This window comes from Heloderma suspectum, chromosome 3 (genome assembly GCF_057233095.1).
Source record: "Heloderma suspectum isolate Gila_16-S chromosome 3, 16-S_ref, whole genome shotgun sequence".
Lineage (NCBI taxonomy): Eukaryota > Metazoa > Chordata > Lepidosauria > Squamata > Helodermatidae > Heloderma > Heloderma suspectum.
In genome coordinates this window covers 287170092-287195465 of record NC_139460.1, presented here as the reverse complement: position 1 = coordinate 287195465, position 25374 = coordinate 287170092, and the positions used below count along the sequence as shown (strand labels likewise).

The 25374-nt window shown below is 44.6% G+C and overlaps 1 protein-coding gene across 1 annotated transcript in view; it reads left to right on the top strand.

The window, feature by feature from the left end:
• The window catches only part of SLC9A9 (solute carrier family 9 member A9), a 458836-nt gene that overhangs the window by 26230 nt on the left and 407232 nt on the right, over positions 1–25374 (top strand). The window contains exons 2-4 of the mRNA XM_084847219.1: positions 6462–6664; positions 17834–17911; positions 23701–23777. Of these exons, the coding sequence (XP_084703345.1) occupies positions 6462–6664; positions 17834–17911; positions 23701–23777 (358 nt within the window). The remainder of the gene's footprint in view (positions 1–6461; positions 6665–17833; positions 17912–23700; positions 23778–25374) is intronic.

Below are 25374 nucleotides of genomic sequence, written 5' to 3'. Positions count from 1 at the left end.
CTATCTTCTTTTCCCCTCCACAGAATACACAGGAAGTCTGCATGGAGACAGTGTCCACTATAAAAGTTGTTATTTTGTTTATTAAAAACATTTCACAATGCATTTAGGAAAGAAAATAGCTGCTTATTTACATCCTGCGGAACAGCAGTTAAAGAAATTGTCTAGGATTATAGCCTGCTACTATTGATTTATTTATTCATTCATTCATTTCATTTCTATACCGCCCAATAGCCGAAGCTCTCTGGGCGGTTACTAGAAATAAATGAATCTGTAAATTTCAGTTTCTCTCAGTTTCTCATTTTTCCAATTTTCAGTTCGATTCATCTCAAAGTTCAACATACTGTATATCTCAAAGTTTGCAAGACAATTCATAAGCTTTTTTGTACACTTTTCCTCTAGTACATCCATTTTTATATGCCGTTTTGCCTAACGCACACACTTTTTGTAAGCAGAGTTCCTAACAGAATGCAAATTTGAACATTATTTTATACACACATTGTATTGTATTTATTAGCTTGTATTTTCACTTCATATTCCTTTGTGTGTGCAGTCACCATTGTTGTAGAAGACACCAAAATATAGCATCCTGATGAGCTCAAGATTCACTTTTCTAGTTCTTAAGGTAGCCTTCCCCAAACCTGGCACCCTCCAGGTGTGTTTGACTACAACACCCATCATCCATGGCCATTCTGTCTGAGGATGATGGGAGTTGCAGTCCAACACATCTGAAGGGTACCAGCTTGGAGGAAGTGGTGTGCAGGCAATGCCTGTAAAATCTCAAAAGCAGGAGCTGAGTAGGACTACCAGTATTCAGGGGAATGGCTGCAGTGTTCTGCATAGCTCTTCAACTGTGGCTCCATTTAGCAAAGCAGAATAAAATGTTAAATAGGTAAGGTCACAAAATCCTAGAGATGTCAGAGAATTTCTCCACGAATCTCGGGGAGGCCGAATGCCAGCACATTCGGCCCCCCGAAATTGGTGGAGAAACGGTCTGCCCCCCACCCCCCCCGGGATGGGACTTACCTTGCTCGAATGTCCCTGGCAGCGGCGGTTCGGTGGCGGTTCGGCGGCAGCTGTAGCCGGTCTTCCGACCGGCTGCAGCCACTGCCATTTCCAAGTAAACAAAAACAAAAAACAAACAAACGTGATAGGCTACGTAAAGATTTACGTAGCCTATCACGGCTAGATTTTTAAAAAACACCGTGATAGGCTACGTAAATGTTTACGTAGCCTATCACGGCTGACTTTGGGAAAAAAAAAAGTGCGTACGCAAATGGTGGCGCCCATGGGCGCCGCCATTTGCGTTCCTTATTTTGACACGTGTAGTCTACGTAAACATTTACGTAGACTACAGTGAAAATAAGGAGAACACAAATAGCATTGCCCTTATTTTCGCTGTAGTCTACATAAATGTTTACGTAGACTACACGTGCCAAAATAAGGAACGCAAATGGTGGCACCCATGGGCACCGCCATTTGCGTACACACTTTTTTTTTAAAAAAAAGTCAGCCGTGATAGGCTACGTAAACATTTACGTAGCCTATCACGGCTGACTGCAGGGACACAAATGGTGGTGGCTACGGCCGCCGCCATTTGCGTCCCGGCAGGAAACGAGGTTTTGTGGCTGGAGGGATGGGGCGCCTCCCCCCCGGCCAGAATTTTGGAGGGGAGGGACGGGGCGCCTCCCCCCCGGCCAGAATTTCAGCAGGGAGGGACGGGGCGCCTCCCCCCCGGCCAGAATTTCGGGGGGAGGGACGGAGCGCCTCCCCCCCACCGCGAAACAAGTGTTGGGATCAGGTAAGGGACTTTCGTCCATCCCTACAAAATCCAGTGTTTTAAGTTGCAGAACGTTGGTTGGTATAGAACCCTGATTTTATTTAAACCCCCAAAACGTAACATATACAGTATATGGACTGAATATACAGATTATAGGACTGGATCTATGTGGTACACCCCTACTGCAAGTTCTGAAGTGGTTGGATGTCATATGCAATATGTAGGGAAAACTACAACAGACCTAAGAACAAGATTCCATAACCACAAATAAGTGATTCTTACCAAAAAATGTGGAGCAGCCTGTTGCAAGACATTTTAACATTTAGGGAACAATCCTATGGGGATAAATGGCCGCCTCCAAACTCGGAGGCAACCACCTATCCAATGCAGGGCGCGCGGCACATGGAGGGGATCTTCGCCTCCACGCTCTGGCTGCCCTGCCTTTGCGCCTAGACTGTCAGGGTTGCCCCTGAGCATATAGAGTGTCAGAGTAGTTCAGATTCTGAGGAAGAGCTGCTACATGTGGGGGAAGAATTTTCCCAGGCTTCAGAGGCATAGCTGCATGGAGAGCCCATCCCCCCTTCAGACATCCCTGAGAGTGTCAGTGGACAGGGGGAGGCAACAGAAGAACAACCTGAACTTTTAGATGCAAGATGCAGATGCAGGCACAAGCGGGAAGTTGCACGAGCTGAACTTGGGCACTCTGCCCGATTGGTGCAGCGTCAACAGCTGCACCCGGACGTGTCATGGGAGAGGGGGAGAACTTCCCCTCCCACCCCTTAAGTTAAGGGAGCTTGCCACCTTTTTTCCCAAACGGCACAGAGATCAACTTTTGTAGTTTCCCTTTGAACTCCCTGAAGGCTGTTCCTTTTGTAGTCTCTAGCAATTTGCATCTGTATGCCTCATTAGAGTAAATGGAATTAAAGCCTTGGAAATGCAGCCTCTGGTCTGAGTGTTGATTTGGCTCTTGGAGTTCTCAGCTGGGCAAAAAGGAACCTTGACAGCGACAGCTGATTTCAGCTGTCTGGCCGCAGCGCTTCGGAGGGCAGGGCGGGGGCAGCCAGACAACACATAGGAAATGTCATACTGCAGGCTTCAAGGTCAGTTCCCGAAAACTGAATACTCCTATGGCCGGCCAGCCACTGTCTAGTAGGGATGGGTGGATTACTTACCCTGTTCTGGGGGGGGCATCCGCTGGGGGGGGAGGCGATCCATCCCTCCCCCCAGAATCCTCCCTGTCTGGCTCTGCTCCACGGCGAGTCCGCAGAGCCGCTGGCTGGCCCGCCCACAGCCGGATGTCCGTCCGCTGCTGGGCTGCAGCCGCAAATGGCGTCTAGTGTAGTGGGTGCCATTTGTGTCCCTGTGTTAGCTTTGATAGTCTACATATATATTCATATGCCTGCTATGCCATTTGCGTCCCTGCTCTTTTCATTATAGGCTACATAAATATATACGTAGCATATCACGGCTAATGGAGGGACGCAAATGGTGTAGCGGCTGCCATTTGCATCCCTGTGTTAGCCATGATACATAGCAGACACCATTTGCATCCTTGCTCTTTGCCATGATAGGCTATGTTACATAGCCTATCACGGCTAACGCAGGGAGGCAAATGGCGGCCGCAGACCAGGGCAGCCATTTGTGGCTGCAGACCGGGGCAGCAGACGGACCGGACCGGGCGATGCCAGGTAGGGTCCATCCTGGGATAATTTTGTGTGGGGGGGGACTTTTCTGTTCAACCACAGACTCCGGGGGGGGGCAGATTCTAAAGAATCTGGCCTCACTGGAGTCCATGGCAGAATTCTCTAACGTCGCTACTGTCTAGCAGCCATAGATTGCACCCTTAGTCTCTCTGATTTACAGTTGCTTCCAACAGAACAAACAGAAGACATTGACATGCTTGACAAAAGGGGAAAGTTCTGGATCTACAGACTCAGAACTCTTTGTCCTTCAGATTAGGGCCATTTGGACTATTCATAAGCACCATTCCAGCAACACCTCTGTTTTTTTCTCCTAAGGAACTTTCATCTCCAGGCATTCCAAACTGCCACTCCTGGTATCCATTTAACAGCACAGCTAGTGATGAGGGTGGAAACCGAAATATTTAGCTCAAAATATATATTTCAACGTACTCTGTTGTTACTCTGTCTGTCTTTCTTCTACGTTTTACCTTAAGGCTGACTGCATCCACAGTGGATTCAGAGCCTCCTTGTTGCTTTGCTGTTGTGTCACTTTACACCTCCCTCCCCTCACCCTCTCTATATGTACAATGAAACCTGAGAAATATGAACGCAAGTGATACAGATGAACTGGTTTCATATATTTTCCTCTAAGGGTACCTGTAAAAGCTCAATGAAAATGTCAAGATGAGGAGTTAGGTGGTCAAAATTGAATTTTAAAGGGTTTGATCCAGAGGAAAGGGCTGGAGTCAAAGTTGCCCTGCTTGCTCATGGAAAGAGTCCTTCCATAAGCAGGAGGACACCTGCTGTAAGACTTCATGAGCAAAAAGGCAGCTTTGCATCCCACCCTCACCTTTGGATCCAAGCTGAAGATTTTCAATGCGTTGACAATTCCAGATGTATGGGTAAAACAAAGATAATATTTTTAATTAGAGTGCTCATCGCAAGAAAGATGCCTGTCTTTTTCTCCACTTGCCAGTAACTAAAATGTAGACACTTAGGCCACCATCACACATTGGTTTTTTAGCAGGATCATTCTTCTTTAATCACTGGTTTTTGTGGGAGCTTTAAACAATGCTGCTGCTCTCCTGCTGCTGTCAGGGTGGAAACTGAGCCCAGAGAGCTTCAGAGCAGTTCAGATTCTGAGGAGGAACAGCTATCCGCGGGAGAGGGGCCAGCTCATCCCTAGGCTCAGCACCTGGCAGAGATTCCTCCTGCCAGCATTCCAGAGATAGTGATCCTAGCAGTGAGAAAGTGCGGGAGGGGAGCTTGCTAGACGTTCAACGCAGACGCAGGGAGCGACGAGCAATGGAGGGCGTGGAAAGGAGGCGTAGCACCCGTTTGGCACGCAAGCAACAGCCACCTCCCATGGACCCAAGGGAAAGAGGGAGGATCTCTCCCTAGCCCATAAGTTCAGGGTCTTCAAGTGATTCTCCTTCAAACGGGGATCAACTGCCTACTCGTAGCATAGGCTACTCTGCTGTTCATTGCTTAGTCGCTGGTGATTAGCATCTGGAAGAGTCATTAAGTTGTAAAAGGATTAAAGCTTTGAAAAGAAATCCTTTCATCTGTGTCTTGAGTTGGCTATTGGAGTCTACTGGGAGAGGCCGCTAGAGCTCTCCTGACAGCTGCTATATCACAACTTCCTCTCCCTCTTCCTGTGTTATACGAGAATGGGGAAAACCTGGCATTTTCTGTGCTTCCGACTGAAATCGCCATTTCCCCCCTGTGTATTTTCCCTTTAGCTCTTTGTCTCGCTTTGTGTAGGCATGTGCTGGGGGTGTTGCTGCATGGTGTTGAATAACATTGTCATGACAACAAATTGGGGGGGGGCAGGTCACTGACCACATTTCCAGGGACCACTTCTGCCTCTATCCCATTCCACTATGGGCACTTGAACTGTAAAGTGGGTAACCATCCCAAATGCTTCTCTGAGATCTTCCTGAACACAGCAATGCTTATTTCTGAGTAAACTCATTGGCTGTAAGCTTTCCTTTCCTGGGAGTAAGTGCCATTGAAATCGGTGTGGCTTGCTTTTGAGTAGGCATGCATAGGAGTGCATTGTAAGTCTAGAGTAGCAGTCTTAAGGTCTCCCATCCCCTTCAGTGCATTTATTTGGAACTTCCTCCTCCCATTGACTTCACTGACTGCTTCTTTTCCCTTTTGCTCACCAGTTTGATGGGCTTTTTCATACAGCCATAATGGGCTTGAACTCATGCCTGTGAAAACATCTGTATCACTGGGAAGCAAGCCAGCCACTATCTCTTCTCCTAGCCCATCTTACAGTGTCATTGGAAAGCCAGAATAAGGGGGAAGAGCAACAACAGTGGGAAAGGGGAGCAAGCTGGGCCTAACGAAGAAAGTGTCCCCGTAAAGTGGTCGCCGGGGTAAGGGGGTACTAGGGATGGCTTGGTGCATGGACTGTATACCAGTCTGTTTGTGGATTTCTTACTGCTATAGCTGGGAACCCAGAAATTGGTATACCCTTCAAACTCAGTAGTGCAAGCAGTGTGTTGGATTCAATTCCACACACACTGACATATTTAGCAGAGAAGGACTAGCAGTACCAGTAACCTCGGGGTAAGCCACTGAGAAGACTCTCCCTCACCACAACATCAGAGGAAGGGGCGGGCAGGGCACCAGCTCCCATAGCCCACTATCCCGGTCACTAGAAGAGCTTCCAACTTCCCTCCTCCTGTGGAGTAGTGGAGGGATGGGACAAAGCCATCAATCATATTACAGGAACCAATTATCAGGGGAGGGGGGCATGGAGCCAGCAGTCCCCTTCTGTCCTGATTGTTCCATGCAGCTCAGCCCAGCCATGAAAAGGTATAGAATAGAGGGAATCACTATGAGAGATGCCTGTGTATAGGGCCAGTCTAAATCCCAGAAAGGATCCAAAATCAAAAGGACTGGTTTGTAGTGGGATAAAATGCCAGGTGTGAGAGAGCCTTACACTGTATGCCCTACATCTTTTTTTATGGGCCTCCTCTTTTTCTCCATAGGTCTCATCATGGGATTAATTTTACGGTATGCTACAGCACCATCTGACTTTGAAAATGGAATTGTCTATGCCTGTGAGAAGCTTGAGGCCGGCTTGCCCACTCTGCTTGTCAACATAACAAATCAAGTGTATGAATATCAGTACAAACGAGAAATCAGCCAGCATAATGTCAATGCACACCAAGGCAATATGATGCTGCAAAAGGTAAAGTGACTGTTGTCCTCTGTAAAGTAAATAAGCTTACAGTACACGATCACTTCTGGTTCACCCCAGCACTGAATCCAAACTGATTTAAATGGGACACTAAGAGCTTGTTTCTCATCTTAATTAACTGTTCACTTGCAATCAGGAAATAGATGAGTGAAAATAAAATTATTCTTTCTACTAAAAAGGTTTATCTCAGCCTTGCTGCTTTCATACTTCGAAAGCTATTTGAAACATGACAAAATTCTACACAAAAATCACTTCAGTGCAACAAAACAGAAGGAAAAAAAAGAGATGCAACCTACATATAAATAGTCATTGTATGACTGGACACTTCTGTATATTGCTGTGTGTATATGTAGTGGGCACCTGGTAAGGAAGCTCTAGGCAATCACAGCTTTCCAGCCCATTTATATGCAGAGAAATTCAGTTGTGCACAATGCCAATATCATCTGTGAAAATCTAATCACAGGATTTGTACATGGATTTGTATTAGGGATGTACGAAAGTCACTTACCTTTTCGCAGCTTGGCTTCGCAGTGGGGGGGAGGCGCTTCGCTTCTCCCCCCGAAGTTCAGGTGAGGGGGGGGAGGCGTCCCGCCTCGCCCAGCCGAAATTCAGGCCGGGGGGCAGGCGCCCTGCCTCGCCCAGCCAAAATTCAGGCCGGGGAGAAGCGCCCCGTCTCCCCGGCCGTGAAACAAAAAGTGAAAGAAAGAAAAAAAAAACCCGTGATAGGCTACGTAACGATTAACGTAGCCTATCACGGCTAGATTTCCAAAGTCAGCCGTGATAGGCTACATTAATCGTCATGTAGCCTATCACGGGTGACTTTGGGAAAAGAAAAAAAAAGCACGTACGCAAATGGCGGCGGCCCATGGGCGCCGCCATTTGCGTTCCTTATTTTGGCACGTCTAGTCTACGTAAACATTTACGTAGACTACGGCGAAAATAAGGGCAATGCAAATAGCGTTGCCCTTATTTTCGCCGTAGTCTATGTAAATCTTTACGTAAACTAGACTTGCCAAAATAAGGAACGCAAATGGCAGCGCCCATGGGCTGCCACCATTTGCGTACGTGCTTTTTTTTTCCAAAGTCACCCGTGATAGGCTACGTGACGATTAACGTAGCCTATCACGGCTGACTTTGGAAATCTAGCCATGATAGGCTACGTTAATCGTTACGTAGCCTATCACGGGGTTTGGGGTTTTTTTTACTTTATTTTGTAATGGTGGTGGCGGCAGCCGGTCGGAAGACCGGCCGCTGCCCCTGCCCCCGCCGAAACGCCTCCGAAACACCGCCGGGACCTGCTGCCGAGAGGGACATTCGCAGGAGGTAAGTCCCATCCCGGTGGGGGCAGGGGGGAGAGAATTTCACTGCCAATTTCGGGGGGCTGAATGCGTTGGCATTCGGCCTCACCGAGATTCATGGAGAAATTCTCCGCCATCCCTAATTTGTATGCATGTTTTTTCCATGCAGAAATGTTGTCACACTTTTGGAGTACTCCTGAGTCTATTGCAGTTCACATGGGGGAGAAGGAGCAAGAGTTACATGCAGGTCACCACTCACTTATGCTACGGTTGCTCCTGAAATTTGCTTTAAGAGAAATCTTTCTAAGAAAAGAAAAAGCTGAAGAATTTTGAGAGAGAAGCCAAAAGAGGTTTAATGCACCCAGCAAACTTTCTACACATCTCTGCAAACAGATGAATAATCTGCAGAGATACCATCCAGGTTCAGAAGTTGTTTCCTGATCATTCCAACATATTCAGGATATGTCGAATATACAAAGAAACATCTCTCTCACTTTTTTCCCCATCAGTTTTGTAACAAGGATTTAGAACCGAGAAACACCAATTCAGTTTATATTATACTAAATTAGACTGGATCCAACCCAGGAAGTGTTAACTATAACCACAAGAAGGAACAAAGCTCTGGACGTTTCCAGAGATACATGATGGTCCTCTTTCATAGACCAGTGTGTTACCTTTTCTGTGGTGCAGTTGCATACAACATAGAACATAATTATCACCTCCATGCCTTCTAAAATTGACATGAGAAATGCCCAAGGAGATTTTTTATTTTTTTTGGTCCAAATAAGAACTGATTGAAGGTGTTCCACTCCAGTTCTCTCTTTTGATCTACCTTAGAGTGTTAGTAAGTTAATGACTACTTTTGGACACAACATTAAACTATGCTTTAGTGCTATATGAATGATGCTTGGACCTGAGTCCTCCTCTTTCCTGCTCCTCCTTTCATGTGGCTGGGAGAAGGTGATCAGAAACCACATTTATTCAAACAAGCAGGGTTCAAACTGTGGCTCCTGATCCTAGATTGTTTGGATAAACCATAGTTAAAACTAATCACAGTTCCCAGTTCAGATAACAGAAGAGGATACTTCTGATCTTGCCCTTGCAGCTGTGCCAGAGGAGGGGAGGGGAGAGGGAAACCTGGTGAGGAACACCTCTAATCATTCATGTAACATTACACTATGGTTTAGCATTACATTCAAACCAGGTCAATGTGTGTGAAACACTCTGAGCATTTACACAGCCCTTGGAAGTCCTATATGAATGCTAAGTATGATTGTGATTTCCTTTGATCATACTGCACTTTATTAAAGGCTAATCTCCCAAGCATTGTTTTGCTACTTGCTTGTTAAGAAAAGGGGGGAAAGGTGCTCATCAAATATGGAATTTTCCAATACAAGATGTAGTGATGGCCACCAATTTAGTCAGCTTAAAAGGGGATTAGACAAATTATTGGAGGATAAGGCAATCAATGGCTACTGGTCATGATGTCTATGTGGCCGCTAAAGGATCGGAGATAGCATTCCTCTCGGTAACAGTTCCTGAGAACAGCAGAAGAGAGTTATTGCCTTCCAATCTGGCTTCTGGGCTTCCCAAAGGCATCTGATTGGCCACTGTGGGAAACAGGATGCTAGACTAAATAAGCCTTTGGTCTCACCAGCAGCTCTCGTTTATGTTCTTAAATATAATATATGTTAATAGATCCCTTTTTCATCCTTAAAAAGGAAGTGACACAACAAACCAACCATAAAAATCTGATGGTAGTGTGATTTTTGTGGTTAGTTCCTTCAGAATTCAAGAACACTCGTCTTTCCTGAAATTAGTCTTCACTATGCTGTACTTATGAAATAAATGTATAATAGTACTGCATTGTTTTGAATAACAACTATGTAATTAATTCCCCCCCCAAAAAAAAAAACATAGAGGAGAAAGATGCATAAAACCTATTTGCTAATTTAATTATCAAGTTAATGTGGCATTTGAGATGGTCACTGTAGAAGGCTAAGTGATAAAAGTTCATTCTCTAACCCCCCAAAAAAGTTGTCAGGGCAGCAAAATTTACTGCTTGCTGTTATTGGCCAGCCCATTTACATTCACTTAATAATTCAAAGGAAACAGAAAGAGTAAAAAAAAATGCTGAGCTCTCATTTCCTGTTTATCGAGTCGAGCTATCTGTTGGACAAAAAAAAAAGAAAAAAAGAAGGAAGTAATTTTGGAGTCAGGCTGTATTGTTACGAAGCTAAATAATTCATCCAGGATCGTAACCCCATAAAGGAAAGGCACTTTATGGGAACAAAGGAGCTGCAGACCATTTTGCTAATGACAAGCTCTTGCTTTTAAAGATATTAATCCAGCAGAAACTATTGAAGATGCAGTGAATTTTAACGTCTCATAAAAACAACTGTTGTTATCCAGCAGGTTTATATTTTAAGCAGGGTTCTCCTGTGCAATGGCCACTAAAACTAAATGTAAAAGAGATCACTGCAGTGAAGTGATAAATCTACATATTGGGCTATCAAAACTCTATCCACATGAATTCTGACATCACAGTCAGGTTTTATCTCATAAAGTGCATTAATCAGATCCCCTTCCCCACCCTTCATTGAAAAATCCAAACAGACAGTAACATATGTCAGCCAGAAATTTCTAGATTTGAGCCTCCCAAATGGCAGTAGAGTATTTGTGAATAGAGATGTGTGAATCAGCAAAACCAAACCTCATTGAGGTTCTCTGAATTTCACCCCAAAGCTTGGTCCGACCCCAAAGCTTGGTCCGACATGTTTCTGAATCAGTTAGAAAACTTTGTTTTTCCTTTCCGCACAAAAATTGGTGCGCATTTTTTGTTCCACAGATCAAGTTGCTAATGTGTGGACTTCAACCACAGACTGTGTTAGAGCCTGTGTTCAGTTCTGGGAGGTACAAACTGAATAAACTCTGGTCAAAACTGAAATGAAATGAATTTCTTATACATCCCTACTTGTGAGCAACATCAATGCACAAAGCAACAGCATTTGTAAGAAATGGGGCTGAAAAGTGGCTTGCAACTAAGAGTCAAAGTCTATTGGTGAATAATATTGCTGGGTTCCTTACCATCATGTGGGAGATTGCATGGATGAAACAAAGGTTAGATATGGAAAATAATCTGGGTAATCTATCTGAGATAATCATGCAGTGACTTAATCGGGTTTCTCACAAGTGGCTGCACAATTCTGATAGCTGGATTTCTCTGGAACACCTTCATAAGAATTCTCATGGGCATGCTCCTATGGTCTTGTGTCAGTCAGGATCTCAACGTTCTCCTTCTCTCCGTGGATATAAATGAGATAATTACAGCCAATCTCTAGGGGAGCTGATATGTGGAGAATCTTGCCTTAGGGTGGCAACTAGGTTCAACTAGATTACCTTTTGATATTTCCAGACTTACCAATACCTCTGTGATACTGCCCATTGGGTGGTGGTTGTTATTATTTGTTTCTACCCTGCTCTTTTCTTTAAAATGCACACAGACACACAGAGTGGCCTACAGAAGTTAAAACATACACTGGCAGAGCAATCTTACTCTTTGCAGTGGGGAGCTCTGATGTTGGAGCCCCCAAAGATTCAAAAGCCTTGCAGGGCTTGTGCCAGCAGAGAGGGAGCAGCAGCATTTATTTATGGATTTATTTCCTTTTCTTGTCTGTTTGTTGGGTGGAGGTGTTGGTCTTCCTTAAACTGCTTAGCTCCCATTGATTTCAGTCAGAGAGAAATGAACTGTGCCAGGTCCAGGACTGGTGTACTTCCCCCCACACCCATTCTGGGGGCATATCAGGAGTATTAAAAATGATAATAGTGCTAATAATAATGCTAATAATACCAATGATGATGATGTTATCATCATCATCATCACCACCACCAACAGTAGCAATAATTCTATACTACTTCTCATTTGCACAAATCCGGAAGTGGTTTACAAAAGAATACAATAAATACAATACAATAAATAGTACCATATTAGAAAATGATTCAAAGACAGCTCATGGCTGGGGGTGGGGGAAGGAAGCCAAAGTGGAAAAGATACATTTTCAGTAAACATTCCAGTGTTGAAGCCTGGTGTACCGCAGAGGGGAGATCATGCCACAGGGTAGGCACCACCACAGAGAAAGCCTGTCTCCATGTCACCGCCAAACAGAAATCCCCCGAAGATTGTAGTGGCCTGAGAGTTTGGTATAGGGGAAAACATTCCTTGAGGTAACCTGCTCCTGAGTTGTATAGGGCTTTGTAGACTAATACCAACACCTTAAAACTAGCTCAGTCGCAGACTGGCAGCCACTGTAGATCCTTAAATGCATAATACATGTGTGGTAAGTAGGGACAGACAGATTGCTTACCGTCTGATCTGCGGCATTGTCCACTGCGGGGGGAGGTGATCTGTTCCTCCCCCCTGGAATCCTCCAGAGCAGCTCTGCTTCGCAGCGATTCTGTGGAGCCACACGCCAGCACCAGACCACTTGAGATACGGTGATGGCGACCACCATTTCCATATCGCTGTGAGGAATACAACCGCAAATGGCGTAGTGGACACCACTTGCAGACATAAAGCCCTTAGTTTAACCTAAATGCAGCCATAGACGACTGCAATTAGGTTAAACTAAGGGCTTTATGGCCACAAGTGGCGTCCACTACACCATTTGTGGCTGTGTTCCTCAGAGCGATATGGTAATGGCGGCCACCATCACCGTATTGCAAGAGGTCTGGAGCTGGTGTGCTGTTCTGGAGGGAATCCTCGGGAGGTGAAGTGATCCATTTCACCACAGATTCCAGAGGCCAGATTCAAAAGAATCCAGCCTCATTTGGGTCCGCAGCGGAATTCTCCACCATCCCTAGTGGTAAGGCACCACAGTGAGTAACCCAGCCATTGCACTTTGCATGAGCTGCAGCTTCTGAACCAGCCCCACATAGAGCACATGACATAATCCAATCTCAAGGTTCCTACTGCATGGATCACAGTGGCCAGGTTTTCCCTGTCCAGAAACAGGCGCAGTTGGCATACCAACCTAAGTTGGCAGTAGGTGCTTCTAGCCACAGAGATCACTTAGGCCTCTAACAGTAGCAACTGATCCAGGAACACACCCCAAACTGTGAACCTGGAGTGCAACCCCATCCAGAGAATTGCTCCTGATCCTCACCTCCCCCTTTTTGCCTCTCTCTGGGTCTCTGAGATCAGAGAACTTAAGGCTGTGGAGGGGGTATCTCTCCACCCTTGGAGGGGAGACCCAAAGCATTCTATGAACCTCAGATGCCCTCCAAGCGACCGTAGGACTGTAGTCTTAAGATAAGAGTGGCTGGGTGACCAGCCAGATGGGCAATTAATAAATTTAATAAATAAATAAATAAATAAAAATATTAAACTGAATAAACAATACACAACAACAGCAAAAACAGATAATGTGAAAAACAGGAGCAGAATTAAAAGCAGAATTCAATAGGCTGGCACACACTCAAACCATATATTAGAAGCAAGATGAAATAAGTAAATCTTTGACAGATGTCTAAATACTGAGAGAGAAGGGGCCTGATCTTCATGAAGAAGGCATCCCATGATCTTGATGCCCTGGTCTCATGTACCACCCATCTGATCTTACACAATGGTGAAATCAAGGTCAAGGCTTCTGATGCCTATCTTAACTGGCAGGCAGACTGAGAGTAGGCAATTCTTGAGGTAACTGGGTCCCAAGCCATTTAGGGTTCTAAAGACTAGAACTAGCATAATATATTGAACCTGGAATATACTAGGCAGCCCAATGCAGATGACCTAAGATGGGGGCAATATAATCCAATATTTGTGTCCCAAATAACAATCTGGCTCTTGCAATTTGGTCCAGTTGAAATGTCCATACTGTTTTTAAAGGCAGCCCCATGTAGTATTGCATTGGTCCAACATGTAAATAACTAGGCATTGACAATTGAGGCCAGAGCTGTCTTCTCAAGAAAAGGCTATAGGTGGGAAACCAGTTGAAAATGATAAAGAGCTCTCCTCATCACTGCTGCCACCTGAATATAGAGGGCCGCATTTATCTAGCCCCCTTTAAACTCTTCACATCACAGTGACCAGAGCTGCTACATTATCGGGGACAGCCCTCTGTTTGAAGATGTTCTGCATTTGATAGGCTGTCCAGTCCAAGTCTGGTTTACGATCAAAGAACCATAAGAAGGGTTCTTGAAGTGGCCCATCTCCACTTAGCACCTGGACTGCAGATTGAGCAGCCACAAAGGTCACTTAGTCTTCTCCAGTATTATTTCTATTTAAATTATAATTACTATTTCTAAATAATAAGGAATTATTATTAAAGTTGAAGCTGCCCATCAACAGTTAGCACCTTGATAGCAGACTGAGCAACACTACAGGCCACCTGGCCACAATTTTCCCACTATGGTGACCTGTATCGTATTTCTATTTATAGTTATTGTTTTTAAATATGCACCTATGCATTGCACTGTCCTGGACTTAGAGAAAGCCCACAGGGCTCAGTACCAGACAGCAAGGAGACAAGGCAGAGCAGGCTATAGGTTGCAGCATCCAGGAGAGCTCCCACAACTTGCTCCAACAAGCTCTGAGATGAAATGGAAGCCTTTTATGCTACTCCACCCTTTCCTACAAAATGGAAGCCTTAAAGGGACAGGCCTGTAGCCTAGCACTCCTCCATCTCTCCAAGAGCTCACGCCTGGCACACTGCAGGTGTTGGCACATCCACTCCATGGAATGTGGGGCTTTTGTAGAAGGGGGTGCTGATCTGGTGCTGGAGCTAAGCTCAGGGATCTCTGCCTCTGGCAGTTCTGCAGCAGTGCTGAGACCTGGAGTTTCTTCTGTTGGCACCACTGGTTCTTTGGTCTCAGAGTCCATGTCACTGCTGGACTCCTAGGTCATGAGATACATATACATTTGCAGATGCAAAGGTTATGCAAATTGGTGGCCTCTTTTGTCCTCTTTTTTGGCAATGTGTAAGTGGTCTCCCTAGTTTACATTCTCATACAAGTATGTGCATGGTTTGATGTGCTAATGACAATATGTAGGCATATATCCCTCTCATGATGCTGGGGGAGGATGTAGACAGCTGCCTGATTATTGAGACAACATATGTGTGTCTGAGAAGATGATCTGGACTTTGCAGCATGATAACAAATCAAAGAAAGTGATTTGTGTCATCTTCACTTTAGCATGTAGAAAACTAATGAAGCTCCTGAAGTCCTTAGGGCAATGAGAGTGCCCCAAGGATACTTGTTCCATTACCATGACACTATTTCCCATTGGTCCTGATGCAAATAGAAAAGATAATGAAGGACTGTTTGCTGTCGTTGTTAATGAGTAGGAACACTCATTATTACAATAATTCACCAACTCCTTTGGTTAGCTAAAATTGTTTGAAAATAATAGCCAACCACTTAGGGGCCCTATGGAAACTACTGTTAGAGGTGATGAAGAAACTTTCCAAATCTTCAGTTTAGTCAGAATGAACTGAATCTTGGCAAAATTTTGGCTTGTATAAATCTATCAAACCAAACTAGGGTGGGGTGGGAGGTGGGTTTCATATCTAGGCAGCATTATCAAAATGATTATACGAGGAATAAACGATGTCATAAATAGTGTTTCTCCCTTCTTTGTTTCTTAATTTCCCCTCATAATAATGGAAGGAAAGATGCTGACTCTTTGTTTGGGTTCATCTGCCTTACCAGTTCGAGAAATGTTGGAAATAACAGAGAAACATGTCCTGTGGCAAAGATGACAAATTTGTGTGCATTTAAATACATTAACTTGGAAGTTCAGGGAACAAAGTTAAATTACTGATGATGAGGGCAGACATATTTTCTGTTGTATTATGCTTGCGGCAGTGAAGCCGTGCTACTATGAGCAGTGCATGCATCAGCCCAGGGGAAGTGGGATAAGAGCTAGAGAAGGTGGGTGGAAAGAGACACTTAGGGAGCATTCCTATGTCCCCCCTAGACAGGGTCTGGGGGAACATAGGATAGTTCAGTTTCTGGGTTTTGAGGTCTGAAACAGGGCTCCAATGTTGGAGGCAAGAAACTGCACTCCCCTCCCCTTCCTCCACATAGCCAGCATGGTTCTGACTACATCTCCCCACTCAGAAATGGCGCATGGAGAGGGGAAAAGTGGGCATTCCTGGGGGAAGGGAAGGGAGGAGACTGGGGTATCAGCAATATGACGTTTCCTATGGCTGCCCCAGCCGCCTTCCCTCCCTTTCCAAAGTGCTACTGCTAGACCAGCGAAATCGCCCACCTAGCAGAAACGCAGGGAGACTCCAGCTGCCCTGCACTGGGTACTTGGGTGCCTCCGAATTCAGGGGCTATTTGCGTTCCCCTTATTTTCGCCGTCTTAGTCTACGTAAATGTTTACGTAGACTAAGGTGTGCCAAAATAAGGAACGCAAATGGCGGCGCCCATGGGTGCTGCCATTTGCGTACGTGCGTTTTGTTTTGGTTTTTTTAATCAGCCATGATAGGCTACGTAAACATTTATGTAGCCTATCACGGCTGACTGCAGGGTCACAAACGGCGGTGGCTACGGCCGCCGCCATTTGTGTCCCTGCTAACCAGCGGCCGGATGTCCAGCTGCTGGCGGAGCCGGCCGGTGGCTCCACAGAATAGCTGCAGAGCAGAGCTGGCCAGCCAGGATTCCGGGGGGGAGGAATGGAGCGCCTCCCCCCCCAGCCAGGATTCCGGGGGGAGGGACAGAACGCCTCCCCCCCAGCATCAGCATAATCCACGGAAAGGTAAGTACCTTTCATACATCCCTACCAACCACCACACGCTCGAGCACCTTGCCCAAAAGGGGATATTAGTGATGGGGCGATAGTTCTCCCACACCTCTGGATACAGGGATGGCCTCTTCAGGAGAGGGTGCACTACAGCCTCTTTCAAGGTGGCAGGAACCACCCCCTGACAGAGTGAAGCATTTACCACTCCCTGGACTACCAGTTTACACTGTATTGTTCATCCCCAGCTTTAAGCAGTGTGAGGCAGTCATCTCAGGCACCAGTTGCTGGGGTACAGCAGCAAAGTGTTGGAGGAGAGGATGTGTAGTAGAGGATGCTGTTTCATAGCTAGTGTGGAAGAAAGATTCAACTGTCCATCCAGTTGGCTTTTGTACATGGAATCAGAGGTGTCACCATCTTGCTCTTTGTCTCAGGCAGCAAACTAAGGCTGACCCATATGTTGCTTCAGCCTTAGGACCATGTTTGACCAGCAGCATTTTCAGGCTCTTTCTTGGGCTGATGCAGAAACAGACATCCATACATACATGACACATACTAGCTATCTGCTGGAAACACATTAACAAGCATTGGCCCCTGGACTGTTGTGAAGATCTTTACAAATCCACATCTTAGGGTTGCATATGAACAGGAGTTGCTACAAAGTGGAATTTAAAGAGATATGTCTGGATCATCTTCTAGTCAGGTTTTGGCAGAATGAAGGTTTGTTGGTATCTCCTCTACCACTGTTGAAATCCATCTGGTTGATTCAAAAACAACAGAGAATCTTGTGGCACCTTAAAAACTTAAAAACCATAATAAATCTTGAAGGTGCTACAAGACTTTGTTGTTTTTGCTGCAACAGACTAACTTGACTGCCCCTCTGGAAATTGTCAGAATGGTTAATTCAAAGGATTATTGGAAAATGTACATTCACATTCCTGCTATTTTATTATTCTGTGTTTTACCAAGTTTTTTCCCTTATAATCCCAGAGAGAGAGAGAGAGATTCCTAAATTTCACTGGGTGTAAGATCGCCATGTAAAATGTGATTCCCCTAAAATATAGAATTCCTAATGGTTGTTTTATGTTTCTTACCCGATGTCTTTGTTCTTTCTGGCAGATGACCTTTGATCCTTCAATCTTCTTCAATGTTTTATTACCGCCCATTATATTTCATGCAGGATACAGTTTGAAGAAGGTAAGTGGCTTCTCTTTTCAGCTACAGCAGTGGTCTGACACACTTGTTGATCTGTAGGGCCAACCAATGAAATTTATAAAACTGCCAGTTAGTAAGTGCTTTAGATTGACATTACCCAGAGAAATCAAAGACACAAGTGAGGAAAATGTTCCCAATTTCAAACCAGCAGTTTGATTCCTATTTTTGTCGTACAATTCAATAATGTAGACTTTCCCCCCTTATGCTTTAAAAATGTCCAGTTGCAACATACCAAAAACAGCCAGGCTTCAGCCCTGACCCACCAAACAGTGTCAGTATACTCTGCTCACTGACCCAATCCCAGTTCTGTCCACTGACTAAATATTTTTTTTAAAATCACAACATGACAACACCAATTTCTCTTTGAGGCATTGCCTTTCCTGTTAAAATCACTCAGGCTTTGTAATCCAACATACCTGCATGGTATGGTATGTTTAACAGGTACACCAAAAAAAGTACCTTTATTGGCTCACAAATGGCTTAAATTGTAAATAATGTATTACAGCATAATTGTTGTTGTTCAGTCGTTCAGTCGTGTCCGACTCTTCGTGACCCCATGGACCATAGCACGCCAGGCCTTCCTGTCCTGCGCTCTCTCCCGGAGCGTGCTCAAGTTCATATTCATTGCATCCGTGATGCTATCTAGCCATCTCATCCTCTGCCGTCCCCTTCTCCTTTTGCCTTCAGTCTTTCCCAGCATCAGGGTCTTTTCCAGGGAGTTTTCTCTTCGCATTAGGTGGCCAAAATATTGGAGCTTCAGCTTCATTATCTGTCCTTCCAATGAGCACTCAGGCTTGATTTCCTTTAGGATGGACTGATTTGACCTCCTTGCAGTCCAGGGGACTCGTAAGAGTCTTCTCCAGCACCACAGTTCGAAAGCATCAATTCTTCGGCGCTCAGTCTTCCTTATAGTCCAGCTCTCACAGCCATACATTACTACTGGGAAAACCATAGCTTTGATTAGACAGACCTTTGTCGGCAAGGTGATGTCTCTGCTTCTTACTGTGCTGTCTAGGTTGGCCATAGCTTTCCTTCCAAGGAGCAAGCGTCTTTTAATTTCATGACTACAGTCACCGTCTGCGGTGATCTTGGAGCCCAAGAAAGTAAAATCTGTCACTGCTTCCATTTCTTCCCCTTCTATATGCCAGGAAGTGATAGGGCCAGATGACATGATCTTAGTTTTTTTAATGTTGAGTTTCAAACCAGCTTTTGCACTCTCCTCTTTCACCCTCAACAAGAGGCTCTTGAGATCCTCTTTGCTTTCTGCCATTAGGGTGGTATCGTCTGCATATCGGAGGTTGTTGATAATTCTCCCGGCAATCTTAATTCCGACCTCTGATTCATCCAACCCGGCATTTCTCATGATGTACTCTGCATATAAGTTAAATAAGCAGGGTGACAATATGCAGCCTTGTCGTACTCCTTTCCCAATTTTGAACCAATCGGTTGTTCCATGTCTGGTTCTTACTGTTGCTTCTTGACCCTCGTACAGGTTTCTCAGGAGACAGGTAAGGTGGTCTGGTACTCCCATCACTTTCAGAATTTGCCACAGTTTGTTGTGATCCACACAATCAAAGGCTTTAGCGTAGTCAATGAAGCAGAAATAGACGTTTTTCTGGAATTCTCTTGCTTTCTCCATGATGCAGCGAATGTTGGCGATTTGATCTCTAGTTCCTCTGCCTCTTCGAAACCCCGCTTGTACTTCTGGTAGTTCTCGGTTCGCATACTGCTGAAGCCTAGCTTGTAGGATTTTGAGCATCACCTTGCTGGCATGTGAAATGAGCGCAATTGTGCGGTAGTTTGAACACTCTTTGGCGTTGTCCTTCTTTGGAATTGGAATGTAAACTGACCTTTTCCAGTCTTGTGGCCACTGTTGAGTGTTCCAGATTTGTTGGCATATTGAATGCAGCACTTTAACAGTATCATCTTTTAGGATTTTAAATAGCTCGGCTGGAATACTGTCATCTCCGCTAGCTTTGTTGTTACTAATGCTTCCTAAGGCCCACTTGACTTCACTCTCTAGGATGTCCGGCTCAAGTTCAGTGACCGCACTATCATGGCTATCAGGGACATTCAGATCTTTCCTGTATAGTTCTTCTGTGTATTCTTGCCACCTCTTCTTAATCTCATCTGCATCTGTTAGGTCCCTGCCTTCTTTGTCCTTTATCATGCCCATCTTTGCACAAAACGTTCCCTTGAGATCTCCAATTTTCTTGAAGAGATCTCTAGTCTTTCCCATTCTGTTGTTTTCCTCGATTTCTTTGCATTGTTCATTTAAGAAGGCCTTCTTGTCTCTCCTTGCTATTCTCTGGAACTCTGCATTCAGTTGGATATATCTTCCCCTTTCTCCTTTGCTTTTCGCTTCCCTTCTTTCCTCAGCTACTTGTAAAGCCTCATCAGACAGCCACTTGGCTTTCTTGCATTTCTTTTTCTTTGGGACGGATTGAGTTGCTGCCTCCTGAACAATGTTACGGACCTCCGTCCATAGTTCCTCAGGCACTCTGTCTATCAGGTCTAATCCCTGAAATCTATTCCTCACCTCCACTGTATATTCATAAGGGATATGATTTAGGTCATACCTGAAAGGTTTAGTGGTTTTCCCGACGTTCTTCAATTTAAGCCGAAATTTTGCAAGAAGCAGCTCATGATCTGAGCCACAGTCAGCTCCAGGTCTTGTTTTTACTGACTGTATGGAGCTTCTCCATCTTTGGCTGCAAAGGACATAATCAATCTGATTTCGATATTGACCATCTGGTGACGTCCATGTGTAGAGTCGCCTCTTGTGCTGTTGGAAAAGAGTGTTTGCTATGATCAGCATGTTCTCTTGGCAAAACTCTATTAGCTTTTGTCCTGCTTCATTTTGTACACCAAGGCCATGCCTGCCTGTTATCCTGGTGATTTCTTGACTTCCTACTTTAGCATTCCAATCCCCTATGATGAAGAGGACATCTTTTTTTGGTGTTAGTTCTAGAAGGTGTTGTAGGTCTTCATAGAACCGATCAACCTCAGCTTCTTCGGCCTCAGTGGTTGGGGCATAGACTTGAATTACTGTGATGTTGAATGGTTTGCCTTGGATTCGTACTGAGATCATTCTATCATTTTTAAGATTGTACCCCAGTACTGCTTTTCCCACCCTTTTGTTGACTATGAGTGCTACTCCATTTCTTCTAAGGGATTCTTGCCCACAATAGTAGATATGATGGTCACCTGAATTAAATTCACCCATGCCTGTCCATTTGAGTTCTCTGATTCCCAAGATGTCGATGTTCAATCTTGCCATCTCATGTTTGACCACCTCCAGCTTACCTTGATTCATTGATCTGACATTCCAGGTTCCTAAACAATATTGTTCTTTACAGCATCGGACTTTCTTTTCACCACCAGACACATCCACAGCTGAGTGTCCTTTCGGGTTTGGCCCAGCCGCTTCACTTTTTCTGGCGCTACTTGGAAATACCCTCTGCTCTTCCCCAGTAGCATATTGGACACCTTCCGACCTGAGGGGCTCATCTTCCGGCGTCATCTCTTTTAGCCTTGTGATACGTTCCATGGGGTTTTCTTGGCAAGAATACTGGAGTGGGTTGCCATTTCCTTCTCCAGTGGACCACATTTTGTCAGAACTCTCTGCCATGACCTGTCCGTCTTGGGTGGCCCTGCACGGCATAGCTTATGGCTTCACTGAGTTACGCAAGCCCCTTCGCCACAACAAGGCAGTGATCCATGAAGGGGACAGCATAATTACAAACATATAAAGAGCCATGCTGGAACAGAGCAAAAGCCTCTCTAGTCCAGCATTCTGTTCATACAGTGGCCAACCAGCAAGCTGTGGGAATCCCACAGGTAGGCCATGAGAGCAATAGCACCCTTCCACTCAACTGATATACAACAGTTTAAAGTTAAGAAATTTAATGTAATGCACTTAAATTGTAATGCATCTCAAAATGCAGCATAGTTTTAAAAACAGCTTTCCTCAACCCTACGAGATGTTTCAGCCTTCCACTCCAAACAGCCCTAGTCAGCATGGCCAATGGTCAGGAATACTGGCAGTTGTAGTCCAAATGATCTAGAGGGCACCAGGTTAGGGAAGGGCGTTTTAAAATATTCTGAGACCATTTACCTTGACCATCTTTTTCTGGTCCTTATTGTTTTTAGAAGTGAAGAGGGAAAGAGCACTGTGAATGATGGTGAAGAAGTGAGAAACAAGCTCTGGTGCTCAAGAAAATAGAATTTATTGCGCTCAACACGTTTCGGAATGCTTCCTTCCTCAAGAGCTTATACAAGCCATTTGATCTCTTGCTCTAAATACCTGAATGTTCTTACTTCTGGATACTGGCAAATGCTATAGCTGAAGTTGATGAGAGCAATAGACTTCTACTATAGCGTTTGCCAGTATCCAGAAGTAATAATGTTTGTGTATTTTAGAGCAAGGGATATTTCTTCTTTAGGGAAGAAATGGAAGCAGTGACAGATTTTACTTTCTTGGGCTCCAAGATCACCGCAGATGGTGACTGTAGCCATGAAATTAAAAGACGCTTACTCCTTGGGAGGAAAGCTATGGCAAACCTAGACAGCATAGTAAGAAGCAGAGACATCACCTTGCCGACAAAGGTCCGTCTAATCAAAGCTATGGTTTTCCCAGTAGTAATGTATGGCTGTGAGAGCTGGACTATAAGGAAGGCTGAGTGCCGAAGAATTGATGCTTTCGAACTGTGGTGCTGGAGAAGACTGTTACGAGTCCCCTGGACTGCAAGGAGGTCAAATCAGTCCATCCTAAAGGAAATCAACCCTGAGTGCTCATTGGAAGGACAGATAATGAAGCTGAAGCTCCAATATTTTGGCCACCTAATGCGAAGAGAAAACTCCCTGGAAAAGACCCTGATGCTGGGAAAGACTGAAGGCAAAAGGAGAAGGGGACGGCAGAGGATGAGATGGCTAGATAGCATCACGGATGCAATGAATATGAACTTGAGCACGCTCCGGGAGAGAGCGCAGGACAGGAAGGCCTGGCGTGCTATGGTCCATGGGGTCACGAAGAGTCGGACACGACTGAACGACTGAACAACAATTTTAGAGCAAGAGATCAAATGGCTTGTATAAGCTCCTGAGGAAGAAAGCATTCCGAAACATGTCGAGTACAATAAATTCTGTTTTCTCAAGCACCAGAGCTTGTCTCTCCCTTCTTCACCCTTATTGTTTTACACACACGCGCGCACACACACACGCACACACATCCTGCTTTTTGTTCAAGGGTCCTCTGACTTCCCAGTTAATTTTGTTTTATGAAGGGTCTTGTAGCATTTTTTAAATGTGCAAGTCGGAACTTGGATTTTATTGGAATCTCTTAAAAAAAATTAAAATCTGTTGCCATCTATTTTGTAAACCAGTCAGTGCTCCAATTATGGGGTGGCCTTAATACAGACCTCAAGCTCGATTCCTGACTCCTTGCAAATTTAACCCTCTGCAACTTTCTGGAAACAGTAGGTAAGTGGGTCATCACAAAAGGTGGGGGAGGGCTCTGTCCCCTCCCCAGTAATTCAAGTATTGGTGGGGTACAAATTCAATAAATACATAATATGTTTCAAGGGCCAGTACCTAAGAATTCATGATAAGCTCTTGTAGAAGTGATTCAGAGCAGAGATATTTTTTTAAAAGCTTGAGAATAGAATTTTCCATGCCAGACTTTTAGATCCACAGGGTAAGCATACATTTCTGTGTTATACCCACATAAAATTACAATGCACATTTTTTTTTCATCCTTTTCTCTTTCACAGAGACATTTTTTTCGCAATTTGGGATCACTTTTAGCATATGCATTTTTGGGGACTGCCATCTCTTGCATTGTCATCGGGTAAGCAAAATCTACACCATATTATTGCACTGTTTAAAATCATGGTATTTGTGTGCGCTTTCTGACAAGACACAGGGTGCACATTACTGATTCGTAGACATGTGCAAAAACTTGCTTGAGGAATTTTGTGTTGCAGTTCCATTTCTTGCTCCTGAACAGCACATTTCCATGCAATATCTATAGCTTCCATTTCACATTTGGGAGATTTCAATTGCAGCTTGTTTGCTATTATCCATTCCTTCCGTTTGTTAGGACATTTTCACACATGCATATTTCACTCACAGTCACACTGCTTCATGCGTGTTGTATTTATAATACTACATGAACAGTCGCTTTCATAAATGTATATTTTGCTAATATAAGAAGAGTGATTGGAAACCGGGGTCCGGAATCCATTTCATTTCATTTTATTGGTCAACCAAAAGGGTTTAAACCACTTACAACAAACATTTGTTCAGTTATTTATTCATTTATTTAGTTATTATTTATCTAAAATGGCACACAAGGCTTGTGATCCCAACAAGATTTCACTTGCATGACTCCCGCAAAGGAATGATTTGATGCAAAAATTTTGACGTATCATGATAAAGTCAGTATCGTGAGAATGTTTGCTCACAGAGCTGTGACTTGTAAGTCAATTTGCTATTGGGGAACAGGGTTCAGAATCCATTTTATTGTATTGGTCAACCAAAAGGCTTTTACTTTTAACTGCTTACAACAAACGTTGGTTCAGTTATTTATTAATTAATTTTATCTCCCACCTTTCCACCAAAAGTGACACTCAAGGTTTGTAATTACAACACAGTACAAAATACAAAATAACAATAGATGGCCAGATGGCCATTTGCCAGGGATGCTGAAGTTGTATCTTATGCTGTAGATCCTGCATTGATCAGGGGGGCAGACTAGAGAACTGTTCCAGCCCCAATATTCAATGACTGCATCACTCTAAGTCCTAGTTAGTGATGAGACATCCTCAGTGGATGTTGGTGGCTCTGATTTCGGTGGGGCTGTGAATCCATTTTGGATTTCAGTCAGAACCAACCAGAACTCAAAAGCAGCTCTCCAAGGTGCTGAAACTATTTGGGGGAATGGGTTCAGCATCCTGGATAGCTCCTTTAGAATTCTGGCTTGTTCTGACTGAAACTCAGAATGGATTTACAGCCCCACTGAAATTGGAGCCACCAGCCTCCACTGGACATCTGTCCTACCCAATTAGGATTGTATTTGAGCTTGGAAAACAGAGTTCTTTTCTCACCTCAAATACAAGGTGAGCGTTACAAGCATGACAAGGTCCAGTTACTCACTTAAGCATCCCCAATGAATTTCCAAGCCCCGCCCTCCCACATCCTCTGCAAGTCTCCAGTGTCTATCCCATCCATCTTTGAACCCCTCCCCTCTTCTTTTCACCCACTTTTCTGGCTGCTGGCCCCAGAGGCAGTAGCAAGAAGTCTCTCCCTCCTGCTCCAACACCCAGTATGCTGCTACATAATACATCAGATGCAAGTACAGTTGGGAAATGCAGTCATTGAGCAAACTATATTTCCCAGGTCTACTGGCTCCTGTCCTGGTGCATTATCTACATTTGCACCAACCA